This window comes from Clupea harengus, chromosome 14, assembly GCF_900700415.2.
Source record: "Clupea harengus chromosome 14, Ch_v2.0.2, whole genome shotgun sequence".
Lineage (NCBI taxonomy): Eukaryota > Metazoa > Chordata > Actinopteri > Clupeiformes > Clupeidae > Clupea > Clupea harengus.
This window is the reverse complement of record NC_045165.1, coordinates 27784774-27804033: the sequence shown is the minus strand read 5'-3', so window position 1 is coordinate 27804033 and position 19260 is coordinate 27784774. Positions and strand designations below refer to the sequence as shown.

General features: G+C 47.1%; 1 protein-coding gene across 8 annotated transcripts in view; it reads right to left on the bottom strand.

Moving 5' to 3' along the window:
- The window catches only part of ralgapa2 (Ral GTPase activating protein catalytic subunit alpha 2), a 127851-nt gene that overhangs the window by 68128 nt on the left and 40463 nt on the right, over nucleotides 1-19260 (bottom strand). For 4 of the 8 annotated variants that reach the window (XM_031579785.2, XM_031579786.2, XM_031579790.2 and 1 more), the window contains 19 exons: nucleotides 18818-18933; nucleotides 18470-18608; nucleotides 17397-17599; nucleotides 16703-16954; nucleotides 16067-16243; nucleotides 15219-15353; nucleotides 14714-14862; nucleotides 12171-12282; nucleotides 11722-11959; nucleotides 11276-11461; nucleotides 9396-9536; nucleotides 8776-8889; nucleotides 8262-8362; nucleotides 5778-5862; nucleotides 5340-5504; nucleotides 4483-4620; nucleotides 2906-3099; nucleotides 2691-2789; nucleotides 638-793 (listed from right to left, as the gene is read on the bottom strand). In XM_031579785.2, the coding sequence (XP_031435645.1) occupies nucleotides 638-793; nucleotides 2691-2789; nucleotides 2906-3099; nucleotides 4483-4620; nucleotides 5340-5504; nucleotides 5778-5862; nucleotides 8262-8362; nucleotides 8776-8889; nucleotides 9396-9536; nucleotides 11276-11461; nucleotides 11722-11959; nucleotides 12171-12282; nucleotides 14714-14862; nucleotides 15219-15353; nucleotides 16067-16243; nucleotides 16703-16954; nucleotides 17397-17599; nucleotides 18470-18608; nucleotides 18818-18933 (2900 nt within the window). The remainder of the gene's footprint in view (nucleotides 1-637; nucleotides 794-2690; nucleotides 2790-2905; nucleotides 3100-4482; nucleotides 4621-5339; nucleotides 5505-5777; nucleotides 5863-8261; nucleotides 8363-8775; nucleotides 8890-9395; nucleotides 9537-11275; nucleotides 11462-11721; nucleotides 11960-12170; nucleotides 12283-14713; nucleotides 14863-15218; nucleotides 15354-16066; nucleotides 16244-16702; nucleotides 16955-17396; nucleotides 17600-18469; nucleotides 18609-18817; nucleotides 18934-19260) is intronic. The other 4 variants (XM_031579788.2, XM_031579789.2, XM_031579787.2 and 1 more) reach the window with 4 other exon arrangements.

The following is a 19260-nucleotide window of genomic DNA, read 5'->3' as shown; positions in this document are numbered from 1 at the left end:
CTACTCTGTCTATTCTATGTGATGGAGGTCTGTGACATGCACTGACCACCCTGAATAGTGGACATTTGTACTTAATGTGTCTTCAGTTCAGTTATACATCCATAAGAACTTCAACAAACTGATAACGAGACAGAGTCGTTTGTAACATTTTGAATAAATATTCATAATCTTAATTACTATTAATGTTACTATAATAACTTCTCAGGTTATATACTAAATCAGTTCTCCTCTCAACAATCTGTCCCAATTCTAATCCTCAGACAAAACTATGAACAGAGACATCTATGAATGTCAAATTATTTACTGTCACTTTCACCTGAAAAGCTGGAAGTCTGAAAGTCATCCATGCTGTGCTGATTAAAAGACCTATTCTCTCTCCACTCATCTGGACGATCACACACCGAACCATCTCCAACCTAAAGCGCTTGATTAGTCTGCCATCTAGTGGTAGGCGGATTTATTTGTCTTTGAGTAAAATCCAGTACAGACAGTTTAACTAGGTTTGAAAGCTACTGAAAATGACAGCACCTTGGTAGGTTTACACGCCTTTTGCTAGACATCATACTCCACAGAGCACTGTTCCTCAATCTCTAGGCAAGAGGAGATCAGATGTGAAGGTGAACATGTGGACACTCACCTGGTCATCGCTGGTGAAGCCCTTGTGCATGACATGGTAGAGGTGGACCAGGAAGTCCCTGTTGGGCAGAACGTCTTGGTGTTTGGTCATCATCTCACAGATCAGTCTGTATGCCTGGAGCTTCCCGTCCTTGAACTCTGATGGCAGCATGGTGGCCTGAAGGGGGCAGAGGTCAAAGGTTAGGGATATCAAGCATATTGATAAAAAAAAATGAGGATATATGAGACAAAAGAGAAAAGGTCATAGTCTAGACATAACTGTGAGTGACTGTGTGAATAGACAGTATGCATCAGAGGTGAGTTCATCCCAGGCAATATCACTTCAATGTCAAATGATTCATATAGTATCACCTGACAGGAATTGTATATCTTCTAAGTTGAACAGTAGGGTCTTTGTACAAATGAAAACCTAACAGACTGATTTGATTTACTATACTACGGTAAAAATACAGGCCCCACTGTAAGACCTCCAGTGGACACCGGTGTTTCACACATTTCTGGAGAGCTGTTCGGCTGTTTTGTAGCTGCTCTTTACAGGAGGGGTTGTGTTTTTCTACCGTTCTCTTTAAAATATCACAAAGGTGTTCTATTGGAATTAAGTCAGGTGACATCATTGGCCAGGTCATAGTTTTCAAACTCTTGCATGATTTGGTACTGTGGTTTGGATTGTTATCATGCTGGAACATTCCTCTTCTGCCAAGCTTCTGGAGACTGGGAGTCATCTCGTCAGTCAGTATTTTGGTATATCCACAGGCATTCATGGTGCTATCTACAAATGTCATCTCCCAAACATCTTTTGTACTCATGCAGCCCCATATCATCACACTCCCACCTCTGTGCTTCACTGTCAGGGCTATGGGGTAGTTTTGGCCAGGTTCACACCAAACACACTGGACCCTGTCTGAGCCAAACAGATTGATTTTGGTCTCATCTGTCTAAATAATGTGATCCTAATCTTCATCAGGCTTCTTTTCATGTTCTTCAGCAAAGTTTCATCCTGCAGGTTTGTGTGCGAAGAGCAAGCAAGGTTTTAGTTTTTCTTTGACGCTCTCCATAGAGGTTGATGTTATGCAATGTCCGCCATGATGCAGACATGCAGGTCCAAACTGAGAAATTTCTGCTGTTCACAGAGCATTTTATAACCATGTTCATGCAATTCAGCTAATTAGAGATCATAGCAGGGCTACATTTCGTTTCAATGACCACAGGTTTTTTTTACTTGTGTGTTAGGGATCTCAGGTCTATTCACTTTTGTTGAGCATGAGTTTCTAGTCTTAGGCCTGTATTTTCAATATAGTCTTTCTAAAGTGTTTTTGATTGTTGATTGTTTCCGTAAGAGGAAATTTCAACTTTTATCAAACAACAAAAATGCTGTTACAGAGAGGTGACATTTGACATTTAAAAGGTACAGAGTGTGGGTTTTAGTGGCATCTATTAGTAGAAATGGAATAAAGTATTTATAATTATGTTTTCATTAGTGTATAATTACCTGAAACTAGGAATCGCTGAGTTCTCGTTAGCTTAGAATGAGCCATTCATATCTACATAGGGAGCGGGTCCTCTTCCACAGAGCCCGCCATGTTGCACCGCCATATTTCTACAGTAGCCCAGAGCGGTCAAACCAAAATACTGGTTCAATATAGAGCTGTTTGCATTGATATAGCATTTGACAGCCCCTGTAGGTACTTGCACATGCTTGTAAAGGGAAGAGTATTCAGCTGGTTGCAATTCAGCAACCTCACCACAAGATGCCACTAAAAACTACTCACTGAACCTTTAAGTGCTAATGCATAAGGGGTGTACTCACTTCTTTTGTATACTGTCAATCAAAGACCAGTCAAGAAGGAAGCCAAAAACATGGCAGAGCATGTTGCACCAGTGAAGGTCAGACTGACAGCTTACCAAAGGTTAATTATGGCTAATAATGAATTCTATGTCAAGCGAAAATCCAAATCTTAAACATATCCATAGAAGATTATGGGAAAATCCCTCACATTTCAGTTAGACTGTTAAGCCATAAGTCATCAGATAGCCCAAACAAGGCCCTCTCTTACCTTAAACATCCAGGATGCCAGAATGAGTAAAGGGGGAATGAAGACGGGTTGAGGGAGGGAGGACTGGTTGTCCACGCTGATGCCCAGGTTGTCTCTTATCTGCAAGTGATGAGTGAGAGGACACATGGACATGTATGATGAGCAGGTGACAGCTCCACATGCACCATATTCATTTAGTAACGCACCGACTCCATCATATGGAATAGCAGTAGTACCTTTGCCAACTTGTGCCAAAGATCGTAGAGGTAGCCGAAGACCTTGGCGTGAATGCGGGGGCACTGGATGGCATTGACATCCCCAAGGATTCCCAGGATCCTCCTCCAGAGGACGAAGGCGGAGTCGGCGTGCCATCCCGTCAGGCTGCCCCCGGCGATGATGCTGACATCGTCTGCCAAGAACTCGCTACTGTCTGCAAAACGCACAGACACAACACAGCATAAGAGAGAGAGAGGGGGATGAGGGGGGAACAAACAGAAAGAGGACATGAAAGGAAAGACAGGCAAAGAAAGAAGCAAAACAAGAAACGAGGAGATGGAGATGGAGAGAGAAACAGGTAGAAAGAGGCAGAAAGTGAGAGAAGGAGATGTCGCAGCCTGTGCTGCCTGAGAGAGAAGGCCATGGTTTAGCATGCTTCACAGTTCCACGAGCACAAACAGAACAGCCTGAGGCTCTCAGACCCACTGGCAGCAGGAGCAGCAGCAGCAGCAGCAGCAGCAGCAGCAGCAGGGTAGAGCACAACCATCAGGAGGAGAGAGACAGTGGGTGTTGTGAGGCCAGACACACACATGCAAGAACACTCTCCCCCGCGGTGTTAACAGTGATCACAGCACACCATTGTGATACAGGTGGAAAAGCAGAGACTGTGCCAAGCATGAAAGAGAGAAATGGAGGATACTCTGGAGGAACATGAGAGCAGGCGGAGGGAGGAGATGGCAGGGAGTGAGACAGACCATCAATCAGACGAGTCGTCACAAAACTAGAATGAAAATTTGATTTTTCTTGTGATAGTGATGTACATTTTTTTTAAATCATTTGCTTAATAATTATTGCCGATCTACCATTGGCTCAGGGAAAACAAGGTAGCTTTAAAGAGTAAACAGAAATTGTTAAAAAAGAAGTTGTTAACAAAAGGTTATTATTAATAAAAAAGCAATTCAACTCCCAAAGCCCTAAAACTATTTAGCTCTACATTGTTTTGATAATGATGGGACTGAATATTAACTCAAAACAAGCACTTGCATGACACTATGGATATCACAAGAACAAAAACAAATGACCGACCTAAATTTACAAAGGCACGTCGCCATGCAATGAAATAACCAGCCTCTAAATCTTGTAAGCCGTTTAACAGCTGGGTGGTTCACAAAGATGGATTGGCAGATACTGGGGCCTCTGTGGCTAAGGCTAATGTGGAACTTGGTTTTCAAAACTGACCTGAACAAATTGTAAATTCTAAAAATAAAAAATATGCAAGCGAGTGTGTTCTTTTCTGTTATATTCCATAACTGAATAGTTTACTCAATTAAGAATATAAGGATAAGTACGATTCATCGCAATCAATAACTGATAATCAAGACCATCAATTATGTAGTATGTGTTAACACAATCAAAGGACGGGTTAATTCAGATCAGCAGCCACATACAGGAAGTGCAGGGGGTAGATGCCCTGAGCCAACTCAGAAAAGGAGAGAGAAAGAGAGAGAGAGAGAGAGAGAGAGAGAGAGGAGGGGAGGAGGAGGAGGAGGAGGAGAGCAGGGTAGAGCCACGGCCTATGAGCAGAGACAGGAAGTACCCAGGTCCTCTGGCATGTTCAGGGCGGTTTGCATGGCGTCTTCCAGCAGCTGGGTGCCGTCACGGTAACCAGTGGGCACCAGCAAAGCTGGCGAGGCAGGGGGACGTGGGGAATGGGGGGGGAGGGGACACTCGGAACCTAAACAGAGACGGACGAGGGGGGGGGGGGGGGGGGGGGGGGTGATATGAGGAGACAGTGGAACGGCACAGACACAGTCAAGAGAACACTGAGGGCTCCCAATCACAACATTTAGAACATGAATCAATCCGACCTGGGCTCCCTGCCTTCAGGAAGTATTTGGCACAGGACCAATAGACACATGGCTGATGTGTTGGGAGAACACATGAATTTGAAAATCCATTTGAGCATACATATGTTCAAAATATTTCAAATCTGTCCGGTGAGAAGTGCTTGCTGCTCTCTTCAAATACTTCAAAGACAGACAGACGGGTGGGGGCCCAGGTCTGATGTGAATTAACGATCACGATAGATTTATGCCACAACACAGTGCTCGTGATCACAGGTGATGGATCCACATTTCACATTTGATTCACGTGAGAACACACACAAAACACACACACACAGGCACACGTACAGTGGAAAATAAGACAGATATGCAAGAATGATCAGACGTTGGAAGGTTGGTTTGACATGAACTGGACCATGACCAATTATCAGGGCTCTCCACCAAACTAAGGACAGCAGGGGTCAAGGGTCAGGGGTCAAGGGTCAGGGGTCAGGCGTGTGTATGCCACACACATCAGGATGCACCCATACTATTTGCTCGTCTCTGTGGTCTGTTCTGCTGTACTGCTGGTGCATCTCGCCCCCGTTGCCTGCCACGGTTGTGCTTTTACCTGCTAGCGCCTCCGTGTGGCTGAGCAGGAGACTGCGCTGGTGATCTGAGTTCAGGTCGCTGGGTGGAGGCGAGTCGGGCTCCTCCTCGAAGGCCTGCCAGGCCAGCAGGCTCACATCGGCGTCGTTGAGGTAGCCGTTGGACGTCTCACTGCTTATGCTCTCACCTGCCAGGTAAAGGGGAACAGTCATTCATGTCCAGAGGCACACCGAAAATCACAACGCTCAGAAAATGAGAAGACAGTGGGAATGAACCCACAACCAAAGCCTTTTACTTTAAGTGGCATTCCAAGAAATACTCAAATAATATTTCTGCTTTTACTAGTAAATATGAACAGCATTCCGAGTGCAAAACCCTGCACCATTGAGGGCTTGGCTCAGGTAAGCACTTCATCTACAGGGGCCATGTGAACACCACAGCACTGGGAAAGAAACCTCACTTTTCTCCCGAAGTTTGGTCCTCACAAACATGGGCTGGGTCTCCGAGTGCTCTTCAGATGGACTGCTGCTCCGTCGAATAAGAATCTACCAAATAGACCAGTCAGAATGAGAAAAGAATCCTTCCTCTTACTCATTCATGCATGTGGAATAAATATCAACACATACACTCAAAACAGAGACTGGGAATAGAACGTGTAATAAAGGCCCTGTGCAAATAAAAGAATGGAAATAAAGGCCTGTTAATGTTCAGTGCAGGTAAAGAGGAGAATGAGGGCTAGTTTTAAAGTCTATCTGACTGAAGCAGACTGAGCTGGGAGTGGGACTGAGGCGTGTCAGTGTGCCGGTGGTAAAGTCTATCTCAGGGTTTCCAAACCCATTGGTGGGCCGCGAAAATGTTTCAGGTTTTTTTGTTTTTCACGAAATATAAATACAATTTATGATTGAAATTGGAGGTTTTAAACACAATATAATATATATATATAAATAGGCATAACAGACAGATCATGAAAATAATATCATATGGAACTACAGTGTCATCAAGTTGAGGCACTCGGTTAAGGTTTAGTCTGTGGCGATATTAACGGAAAAAAGCACTGGTAATGTCATACTACCAAAAACTACTTAAATTCAGCGTAAATACAACCCTGATTATATTATATTTGGTTTTGTGAATGGAGGTGACAACGTTGAGCCCAGGGCGCAGTGTGTCGAGTGCGTTTTAAAGCTGACTAATGAGTCGCTCAAACCTTCAAATCTGAATCGACATTTGGACCCACATACAGAACCAGGTCCTGGAAAGGATGAAAGGTAGCCCGTTCCTTTTAAAACGAGTTAGACGAGTCGACGGACGTCAGTAAAGCTACATTAGTGCAGTTTTTTGTGCGTTATCATTGGAGTGGTATTCTACAAGAGTAGAATTGAGTGGTATTCTACAAGAGGACATGCTTTTCTGTGGAGAGCTACCAACTGCCCAGGAATGCTCGGTTCTATTTATGTTGATAGGGCGAATAGATTGCAGCCAGATTTAAATCATTATTTCAATTATTTGAATCATTATATTGAGCTATTTCAGTGATTCCCAAACTGGGGTACGCAAAGGGACGCAGGGGGTGCGCGGGGGAAAAAATATGATTTGCATTTCCAAAGTGAAACAGCCCATTACATTTTCAAACTGACCTATAAATAGACATGACATCTTAAATAGTCTGAATAGCCTCATGTATACACTCATGTATACATTGTAGTGTTTAGCGAAATATTTACATTGCCAAAAAAGCTACAGGTAGGTTAGTCAAAACATAGGCACAACGGTTAGCTCCCTCGTCAGAATTCCACTCGCCGATGCCCTGTGTAGAAAGCGGGAGCTCATTCCGGTTTCTGCACGAAAATGGATAAATGATTAAAAAGAGTTAATCCCCGGTCCAAAGAGACACCAACCGCTACTACTAGTAGAAGGCCTACAATCATGGATGCACCTGCCGGCGAAAGCAACCCCGGTTGCTCTTCCAAGTCTACCTCGGATCAGGATGTTAGCAGCAGGCTAGCCAGGCTACTAGCTTTTTTTTTTGCAAATCAACTCAGTGTGACAGACATTGTGAAACGCGACATAACAACTCACCTCAGTGAAAAGACTTTTATGCCCTTTGCCACAACGTACTTATGTGAGAGTGGGTTCTCAGCTCTGACGAGCATGAAAGCAAAATACTGGCAGAGACTTTGTGGAAAACGATTTAAGACTTTCTCAAATTCAGCCAGACATTGCAGTTATTTGCATCCTCTCAAGCACACCCTTCTCATTAACCTGTGGTGAGTGTGTGTGTTTGTGTGCGTTTTAGGGGGGGCTCACAAATATGAATATATATATGAGGGGGGGGGGTACGTAGCTGGAGATTGAATGACTGAAGGGGTTCGGGACTGTAAAAAGTTTGGGAAACACTGAACCTACACTATTTTAACCTTATTTTAACCTATTTGTTTGCATGTCTGAAGCATCACCTATTTTAATTAGGCCTAGCTGAGTGGTCTTGTTTGCATGTTTCATCACTTCTTTTGAGTGCATGCTATCTTTTGGGTCTATTCTGGTTTTATTTCCTTGCTTGTTTGCTGTGCACAAATAGGCCTAGGCCTACTGCAATTAAGTTCCTTTGTTTCAAAACTCTTTTGGATAATACATCTCTTTTGACTGAAAATGCTCTGTGTGGTTTTATGTTGTTTTTCTGGTGCACAATACAATTTTGATTGCAATATCTAGAGGAAGATTCTCTTGTATTCATTTCTAGGCTCCCACCTGTAGCAGGTGCTGATGTTGCTCTTTGTGACACATAACAATCGCTTATTAATAAAAATGGAATATAGATTTGCTAAAATAAGCGGGGTGTCTGTTGGGCCCCGTCCTGTTACAAATACAAAAAGTTGGGCCTCGGGGTAGAAAAGGTTGGGAACCCCTGGTCTATCTGACTGATAGACCACTGTGTGCCACTCACTGCAGGGGGCCCGCTGTCTCTCCTGCCGATGGAGCCGCTCTCAGACACAGAGGTCCTGCCGTCAGCACTGCCCATGTTAGGGGAGTCCTCTCTCCGCTGACCTGGACACACACACACACACACACACACACACACACACAGTCACCAACAGAATACTCGTCCCCACACAAAAGCACTGTCTGTTTCACAACATTGAACATTTACATTTATTGAATTAGGAAATCTTAAACAACAAAGTATAGTTGAGGTTCCCTTTTGATCAGTTTACCAATGCGTGCTTCCTGGGAATCGAACCTGTAACCTTGGGGTTATTCATGCCTTGCTCTACCAGCTGCCCTCCAGAAACACCAGGGAAACAGGTGGAGTGCTACCTTAACAAATTATACTTATCACTTTATTATTTTGTCTATCATTAATTTGGTCATGAATGCCATGACCATCGCTATTCAGTTCCAGCCAGCGGCCATCAGCTATTCCAGCTGGCCAAGACCACCCTGAGGTCTAGGGAGTGTACCTGGGAAGGAGTTGGTGAGCTGCTGGGTGATGTCTGACGTGCTGCTGCTGCGGTGCAGAGGGCTCTCCGCCTCCCCCTCGCCCCCGCTCTCCGACACCTGGCACTCCTCAAGATCTAACACGCACACACACACACACACACACACACACACACACACACACAGACACAGACACAATCATGACAATGGCCACACTTACCATCACTTAAAAATGGTCTGATAATATATTAAATACACTCCAACACCAATCCAATGGAGAATCGTATGTACTCCAAATGATTCTATATAAAATGCACTCCAACACCAATCCAATGGAGAATCTCCAAATGATTGTGCAGAGGCAGTATGAGCACAGTGTTGGTGTGGAGATTATTAAATCATCAATATTTTCTAATTCTCTTGAACATAAAACAAATCTTCAGGTCTTTCAAGATGCCTTGCTCAAGAACACTAGTGTTGGTGATACGAGTGATACTATTGGTGATACTAGTTCCTTGGAATGGTTAATAACTTACCACACCCTCCCTACCAAACACAGCACAAATGAAAACACAGGAGAGAGAGAGAGAGAGAAAGAGAGAGAGAGAGACAAAGAAAAAGAAAGAAAGAAGAGAGCCTTTACCTGAGAGCCTGTGAGAGAGAGAGTTGGAAGTGATACCAGGCAAGAAAGAGCTGACAGTGTGGAGGAGCATAGGGACACTTTTAGTAGTGGGCAAAGCCTCGTAAAGGTGCACACAGTTGCTGATAGACTGGCTTCGCTTAGCTTCCGAGAGCAAGGGCAGAGAAGACAAGAAAAAGAGAAGAGGAGAAAGAAAGAGAGGGAGGGGAAAAAGGGGGAAGGAAGGAACAAGAAGACATCAATAGCAAGTAAGCATACAAATGTTTTTTTTTAAATTACCCCACACACAAACCCCCAAATCAGAACCACACCAAGAATAAAAACAGGGGGGGCACTAGGACAAGAATGTAGAGAAAGCTTAACAGGTGGGAGGGCTGTTCATTCTGTTTGTGTGGGCTAACAGAAACACTAACAAGTAAAGTGTTCAAAAACAAAATGGCTACCTTTAGGTCAATAAAAGGCATCAACCATGTACAACACAACGTAGGGAAAAAATCACAGCCATAGAATACTCTCTTGAAGGCGGAAAGTACCACTCCATAATTCAATGGCAGTTTGACGTGTATGTCCCCCCCACCGCCCCCACCCCCACATCTCTCCCTCCCCCTCTCCTTTGATACTCATACGAGCCTCAAAAATAAATATGAAGTATGGAGTTTTCATTCTGGGTAATGAAGGAGTAATAATATCAGCATTGTGCCTGGCCAGCACTTAGGCACAAAGCATGAAAGAGGAGGCTTGTGTGTTGTCTGAACACTTCATATACATTAATTAGTCTTTCGCTTTTGAGATGGCATCGCCGCTCGCTGCTTACCTATTTATGCATATTAATGAGCATTAATTAGGCTCTAATGAAACTATCAAAAACAGACAGGCTATTGATGTGGGGGAGCTCTGGGCGTTTGAAGATCAATGTTGGCCTCAAATCCAATTAGCCCAAAGAAAGGGAGGAATGTGGAGTCTGTGGTGGTTTATGTCACTTTTCACTCCCTTCTCTGCGTCGCACGTGTGTGTGTGGGGAGGGGTGGGGAGGACGGGAGACATAAATGTGTGTGTGTGTGTACGTGTGTGTGTGTGTGTGTGTGTGTGTGTGTGTGGGCAGCTTGAGTGTCCTCCTTCAGCCTCAACTGCATCTGCTCCAAACTCAAGGAGCTCTTCACCGTGAGGAGATGCAATCGTGTCTGTGTATGGGGGCGGAAGAGGAGGAGGAATACAGGGAAAAGCAAGGAGAGAGCTTTTCTTCTCTGGGAGTGTGTGTGTGTCTTTGTGTTTGTGTGTGTGTGTGTGCGTGTGAGTGTGTATGTGTGCGTGTGTGTGTGTGTGTGTGTGTGTGTGTGTGTTTGTGTTTGTTCGTGTGCGTGTGCATGTCACTCTGAAGAGGACTCAAGAGAGGTTCTGAAAGAAGGTGTGTGTGTGTGTGTGTGTGTGTGTGTGTGTGTGTGTGTGTGTGTGTGTGTGTGTGTGTGTGTGTGTGTGTGTGTGTGTGTGTGTGTGTGCGCGTGTGTACATTTACACATTTACTGACAGCATTCAAGCCTCATACGCCTTGCAGTGGGCTTCTCTTCCAGCCTATCAGGAGGCAGCGTTGTGCCACTGTGGCCAGATGAGCTGCACCTACAGACTGGCTCACATCAGGGGGCATCCAGCAGGCAAGTAGTTACCTGCTCTCCCCTTTTAGATGACTACTGCTTCTGCACACGGTCCCCAGGTGATGCATGTGTGACTGAAGTGTGTGAGGTCCAATGGTGTGAATGACTAGAGAGTGGCTCTGCCAGTGTGTTTGGACATACTTGTGGCTTTCTATCTAACGTGTGTGTGTGTGTGTGTGTGTGTGTGTGTGTGTGTGTGTGTCTGATTGCATCTGGGAGTGAGTGTGGGCTCACCCGAGGCCTTCTGCCGGACATTGTTGCGGGCCTTCTCCACGCCGGGCGCCCCGGTGGTGGTGGCGCTGCGGAACCTCATGGGCTCCTGGGTGGCGGGCGGATCCCCGTTACCTCTCCAGCTCAGGGAGAAGGAGCGAGCCACCGCCGCCGCCGCAGCCGCAGCCTTCTGGGAGTCATGGATCACTCCTGAGCACGCACACACACACACACACACACACACACACACACACACACACACACACACACACACACACACAAGCAGACACAAGCAGACACATCACCATGGGAACACACAGATGTGGAAAATACACTAAAAACACCCCAAAAAAAACACCCTAATGTATCATTTAATTACATCGCTGTCTGCATATATCATTTTCAGAAACCAAGCAAAAGTAGAAACAACTCAAACACACACACACACACACACACGCTCTTTCACTCACCCCTGCCACGCTGTCTCTTCTCCTTCTGTTCGGAGAGCTTGTCCAGGGGCAGGTTGTTGAGGTCCAGGCCGTAGACACAGCGGGCCAGCACCACGGTGAGGGAGTCCATGATGCTGGCCCACTCGCTCACCAGCTCCTCCCAGTGGCTGAGCGAGGACAGCACACGCAGAAGCTCATCCCAGAGCTCCCGCGAGATGAACACGCTCAGGTTGGCCCGAACCCACGCCACAATGATGGTCTGCAGACACACACACACACACACACACACACACACACACACACACACACACACACACACACACACAGAACAGTTTAGAACTTTTAGACATAGTAAACCACGACTACAAACACACAGATACAGATAGCTACATTATATAAATACATCATTTACAGTTCAATGAACAGTTTGAGCTCTTATAGAGGGTAACAACACAAAGATGGCCACTCACTCGGAAGAGGACCCCGGCGAGGTTCTGAGCGAAGACATCTCTCTTGTCGCCCTCCTGCGGCCTCTTCATCACAGCATCCGTGACCCGCAGCAGCACCTGCAGCATCTGCTCCCTGTGGAACACAACCCCCAACATCAGCTCCAGGAGTGCCCATCCCACGACTGAACACAACCCCCAACATCAGCTCCAGGAGTGACCATCATGACTGAACACGACCCCCCAACATCAGCTCCAGGAGTGACCATCCCACGACTGAACACGACCCCCAACATCAGCTCCAGGAGTGTATATCCCACGACTGAACACAACCCCCAACATCAGCTCCAGGAGTGTATATCCCACGACTGAACACAACCCCCAACATCAGCTCCAGGAGTGTATATCCCACGACTGAACACAACCCCCAACATGAGCTCCAGGAGTGACCATCCCACGACTGAACACAACCCCCAACATCAGCTCCAGGAGTGTATATCCCACGAACTGAACACAACCCCCAACATCAGCTCCAGGAGTGTATATCCCACGACTGAACACAACCCCCAACATCAGTTTCAGGAGTGCCAATCATGACTGAACACAACCCCCAACATCAGCTCCAGGAGTGTATATCCCACGACTGAACACAACCCCCAACATCAGCTCCAGGAGTGTATATCCCACGACTGAACACAACCCCCAACATCAGCTCCAGGTGTGACCATCATGACTGAACACAACCCCCAACATCAGCTCCAGGAGTGACCATCCCACGACTGAACACAACCCCCAACATCAGCTCCAGGAGTGTATATCCCACGAACTGAACACAACCCCCAACATCAGCTCCAGGAGTGTATATCCCACGACTGAACACAACCCCCAACATCAGTTTCAGGAGTGCCAATCATGACTGAACACAACCCCCAACATCAGCTCCAGGAGTGTATATCCCACGACTGAACACAACCCCCAACATCAGCTCCAGGAGTGTATATCCCACGACTGAACACAACCCCCAACATCAGCTCCAGGTGTGACCATCATGACTGAACACGACCCCCATCAGCTCCAGGAGTGCTTATCCTATGACTGAACACGACCCCCAACATCAGCTCCAGGAGTGATCATCCCACGACTGAACACAACCCCCAACATCAGCTCCAGGAGTGCCCATCCCACGACTGAACACGACCCCCAACATCAGCTCCAGGAGTGCCAATCATGACTGAACACAACCCCCAACATCAGCTCCAGGAGTGCCAATCATGACTGAACACAACCCCCAACATCAGCTCCAGGAGTGCCCATCCCACGACTGAACACAACCCCCAACATCAGCTCCAGGAGTGCCAATCATGACTGAACACAACCCCCAACATCAGCTCCAGGAGTGCCAATCATGACTGAACACAACCCCCAACATCAGCTCCAGGAGTGCCAATCATGACTGAACACAACCCCCAACATGAGCTCCAGGAGTGCCAATCATGACTGAACACGGCCCCCAACATCAGCTCCAGGAGTGCCCATCCCACGACTGAACACGACCCCCAACATCAGCTCCAGGAGTGCCCATCCCACGACTGAACACGACCCCCAACATCAGCTCCAGGAGTGCCCATCCCATCACTGAACACGACCCCCAACATGAGCTCCAGGAGTGACCATCATGACTGAACACAACCCCCAACATCAGCTCCAGGAGTGTATATCCCACGACTGAACACGACCCCCAACATCAGCTCCAGGAGTGACCATCCCACGACTGAACACAACCCCCAACATCAGCTCCAGGTGTGACCATCATGACTGAACACGACCCCCAACATCAGCTCCAGGAGTGCTTATCCTATGACTGAACACAACCCCCAACATCAGCTCCAGGAGTGACCATCCCATCATGACTGAACACGACCCCCAACATCAGCTCCAGGAGTGCCCATCCCATGACTGTGCTCGGAAGCTTACAGGTGCGTGTGTCACAGATAAAATGTGTACGTTTGGGAGTTCAAACCAAGGGGTGAATATCTGCATGGATTCACTGGTAGAATATAACTGCTAGAACATTCTCTGAGTTTTCTATGTTTCAGTACAGTTGTTTACAAGCTTCAAACAGTCTTTGGTGGGAAAATAATAAGCAATGACACTAGGAGGTAATATTATCATTATAATAGGTGGGTTAGATTAATCTCCTTACTATGGAACACAACAAGGTAGCGTCTTCATAAACTGTCTTTTATCTTAAGTTGGATGTTGGGAGTTTAATCCTTTATTTATTGTCATCTATCACCCATAGGTTTCACAGAAAAAAAATCTTTGTTGTCCTTGAAAATGGACGGATAAAGGAACAAATTGTGAGTGTGTGTGTGAGAGAGAGTGTGTGTGTGAGAGTGGGTGTTAGTGTGTGTGTGAGAGAGTGTGTGTGAGTGGGTGTGAGAGAGAGTGTGTGTGTGAGAGTTGGTGTTAGTGTGTGTGTGAGAGAGTGTGTGTGTGTGTGTGTGTGTGTGTGTGTGTGTGTGTTAGTGTGTGTGTGTGTGTATCAGACTCAGCAGGGTGCTCACCATGTCTGCCTGTTCATGCTCAGCTCCATGATCATGTGTCGGTAGATGCTGAGCACAGCTCGGCACACCTCCACCTGGTTGTCCAGCAGCTTGGGCACGTCGTGGCACGGCTCAAGCAGAAACACATTTGCCGAGTTAGTCAGAAACACCTGTGGGAAGACACACACACACACACGCACACGCACACACAGACACACAGACACAGACACAGACACAGACACACACACACACACGTGTTTTATAAGCTGTGCCATCTATACATCATGTATATAGATAATGGCAGACCATTTCTTTCTAAATACATGCACTAACAGATAAATACAACTGATACACATGATCACTCCACACCTACAGACATACTCAAAGAAGAAGAACAGCATCACAGTAAATAACAGCAACCTTGAGTTAGACAGAAGCAAGCGGGCGGTTGTTAGTCCGTGTGAGAGCGTGTGTGTGTGAACTGTCTGGTGTGTGTGTCTCTGGGGTGGGGTGGGGTGGGGTGTACCTGTAGCGTGGGCTGGATGCCAGCCTTGATGTTGATGTTCTGCTCCTCGGTCAGACTGCCTCGGGTGATGGCACTGCTGAAGGAGTAGGAGCGCCCCCAGCTGGATGAACGCTTGTGCCCGTGACTCTCCAGCATCTGCTCAGGGCAGAGAGAGCCCCCCGCCCGCCGTCAGCACCCGCCTAGCACTCAGTCATGCACTACCTGTGTGTGTGGGTGTGTGTGTGGGTGTGTGTGTGTGTGTGTGTGTGTGTGTGTGTGTGTGGGTGTGGGTGTGGGTGTGGGTGTGTGTGTGTGTGTGTGTGTGTGTGTGTGTGGGACTGTGTGTGTGTGTGTGTGTGTGTGTGTGTGTCTGTGTGTGTCTGTGTGTGTCTGTGTGTGTCTGTGTGTGTCTGTGTGTGTCTGTGTGTGTCTGTGTGTGTCTGTGTGTGTCTGTCTGTGTGTGTGTGTGTGTGTGGGACTGTGTGTGTGGGACTGTGTGTGTGTGTGTGTGTGTGTGTGTGTGTGTGTGTGTGTGTGTGTGTGTGTGTGTGTGTGTGTGTGTGGGACTGTGTGTGTGTGTGTGTCTACACAGGGAGACTGGCTTCTCTGTTTGGCTATTTTCATCTGATGGATACTGTGTGAGCGCACAAACATGTTGGATCTCAGGACAAACTAGGGTTAGACTCTGGGTGTGTTAGTGTTTGTTAGTATGTGTGTGCTGCACATGTGCAAGGTGTGTAAGTAGGTATAACACTGAGCTTTAGTGTGTATATACAGCATGTTAATGTGTGTGTGTGTAAGCCAAAGCGTGTATGCATGAGCGTGTGTGTGTGTGTGTGTGTGTGCGTTCAGCTGCCTCTCTACTCCACCTGTGTGTGTGAGCTGTCCACCTCCGTCATGACTGGACTCAGGTCCTCACTCTCCTCCACCAGGGCGCTCTTGTCCGGCTCCGTCATGAAGGGCGGCTTCTCCAGCAGGATCCACTTCCTGTAGACCTTGATGACCTTGCGGATGGCAGAGACCTCACAGGACGGCAGCAGGAAGGCCTGGAGACAGGGCAGAGCAGAGCATGCTGGGTAACATTCTCAACAGAAACACAGTGCAACACACCAATATAGAACCAACATGGCATGGCTGAGACCATAGCTAGACTGAATTAATGCCATACTTTACCATATGGTTTAGATATAGTATTAAGAATAAAAAAAGAATGTTTTGCTTATGTCCACCTTTAGAAAAAAATCTGACAAAAAAGGGCATATCTGGCCTGGCCACTAGATGGCAGCAGATCATTTGTTTAGCATGTGCTGCTCAAGCATCTACATCGGGGCTGAAACTTTATGCTCATCTTCTCCTTTTACAGAATGTGCCAAAGTCATAAATATGACCCAAAAATGACCACAACCCTCATTGCTGTTGGTCAACTCATCAATAGCACCACATACGATATTACTCGTCTTCTTCGACATGTGTTTAGCTACTGAAACCTCATTGGTGTCCTTTACCTGGTGGAAGACCTCGTTGACGAAGTTGACGTTGTCGCGCGTGGACAGCAGGATGCAGTGCACCATGTCGTAGACGGCGCGGTGCTCCTCCTCCACGCTGCACAGGCTGGAGGTGCTGGCCCTGCGCTCCGTCAGCGTGCTGCTGTTGGAGTGGCTCTTCTCCGGCTCGCTGCCCATGCTGCTCGGCCCGTTGGGCTCCAGCGTCTCCGATATGGAGCCCCGCTCCTGACCGACACTGCCCGCAGTAACAGTCTGGGGAAGGGAGAGAGACTAGGGTTAAGGCTGCCCGCCCTAGGCTTGGGTTGGAACCTGAGGATTCATTCAGTTGGAATGAAAAGGTGTGAGCCCCCTCACAAACACTGATAACAGCTCAAAACAAGAACAACAGAGGCAATCAACACCGCAGCATGGGGGTGCAAACCCAAATTTGTAAACAGAATGCACAGCTGACTGAATTAGGATGAGATTTCAATTACTTGCAGAAAAGAAAGACAACAGAATGATAGAAGAAGTACCCAACTCGATACCAAGCAGAAACAAGACCACAGGAAACAACCTCTCTACCAAGCCATGATACCACTACTTAGGACACGGAATCCTAAGGGCTAGTTACAGTTAGCCTAAATATATTCCAAACAGTCTGAAGTCTGAAGGCTTCTATGAAAGTAAGTGTGTTAGAGGAGCCGTGGCTCACCTGGATGAGCTTGGGGATGACCTCGCCTCCGTTCTTGGTGCTGGGGGTGGCCGAGCTGACGTACTTCTTCTCCAGGAAGAAGTTGACCAGCCAGGTGATGAAGGCCACGCGGGGGGCCAGGTACTGGTCACGCGTGCAGAAGGTGCTCTCATTGTTCCGCGTCACCGGCACGTACAGCGGCTTGGGGCGGTGGTGGGGCAGGTCTTCAGAGGAACATGGAGGAGAGGGAAAGAAACGCCAGAGCGCACAAGTTAGTCAAACAGAATTATATCTACAAAGGTAAGTTCTATCCCCCACACGATTGTGTTTCAAGGGATATTGACCAGCCTTGGACATTTCTCATCTTGTCGACGATATCACCGACAACACTTTCAGTATCTACACCTGACTGGGAGCGGACAGTCCAGTGGGAGGTATCAAAGGAATCTCATTCTTTTTGACAAAGCACCTTTTCAAGAGGCAGCTTTTAATTGGCAATTAACTTTGTGGGAGCTGCAGGGACTGTCACTCCGCCTCCAAAAAGAGTCCTGTATTAAAGCAGTAAGAGTAATGGCTCTTGACAGCACACAGGAACAGCAGTCTGGAGGGCCGTGGGCATAAAACTTAGCTAGTAGCTCACAAGTCTCTCTCTTCATCTGGAGACTTCTAAAACGTCCCCCGGTGCAGCAACACCAACATGACTGCTTAGTGAATAGATGGACACATGAAAGCATTGCGAGGTAAGACCAATTTAATGGACCGCGAGTGACTATCGTTTCTGAAACTGCTTGTCACTGATGCAGGGAGGAAGAGGAAGATGAGAGCACTCCAGTCTAAGCTGTGTCTTTTGAAGGTACCAGCGTGATCCTCAACAGATCTGCCATATGAAGGACTAGAAAACAACGCCGAAGCTATACATGAGAGAAGGGAGAACATCCTCCTCCACACAGGAAATGAGTTCATTTTCAGTTCAACATTATTTCTAGAAATACAATCACACAAACAGGGAAATAAACACACAAAGAAAAACACACACACAAAGAAACACACTCACACACAGACACAGACACAGACACACACACACACACACACACCTAGTAAAGGCTTGTAGAGGTTGGTGAGCTTGGTGAAGGAGGGGAAGAGGTGGGGCAGGTAGTACTTCTTGAAGAGGGAGAAGAGGAACCTGAAACCCGTGTCCTGGTTCTCTCGGTTCTTCCACTCTAAACTCGACGCCTAGGAACCAAGTAAGTACACATAAACAGTGAGGCATTCTGACTCCAAAGACTGCATTAAGGCTATATACATATACAATGATAACAATGAGCATAGCATGTGTCTATTTGGATATCTTCCATGTACACATCACAGCCAGAAGCCAGAGGGTTAGAAACAAAGGGTCTGGTAAATGAGTGTAATGTGATGCTGCAAGGAGAGAAGCTCACCTGGACAACCATGAACTTGAGGACCGTTTGGAGGACGTAGCACGTCTGATCATCAGCTACTTTCTCCCCAGGAGTGGCGGGCACCAGCGGTGTGATCTCTTCAGGCACGACCTTGGCTGGAGCCAACAACGTCAAACCACAGTTAGGGAACATGAAGACTCGAATGAAGCCATCCGCATGCTATCAGCACTACTCAAAACTACTGAACTTTTGGCATTAGTGCAAAGAAAACAGTCCATTTAAATCAGCATGGGATTGCCTGGTGATGGACAATATGGAGAAAGGTGGGGTGAGTGGCATTGAGCGAGGTACACCCAAGGCCTGTGTTCAACCGCGCTTCTGTCTGAGCATGAAAGGGTGGGAGACTCAGCACTGTGCTGGCCTCCGTCAGTGGCATTTGCTTTGTCCAGACGGCTTCACGCTCTTGACAAGACGAGCAGGCC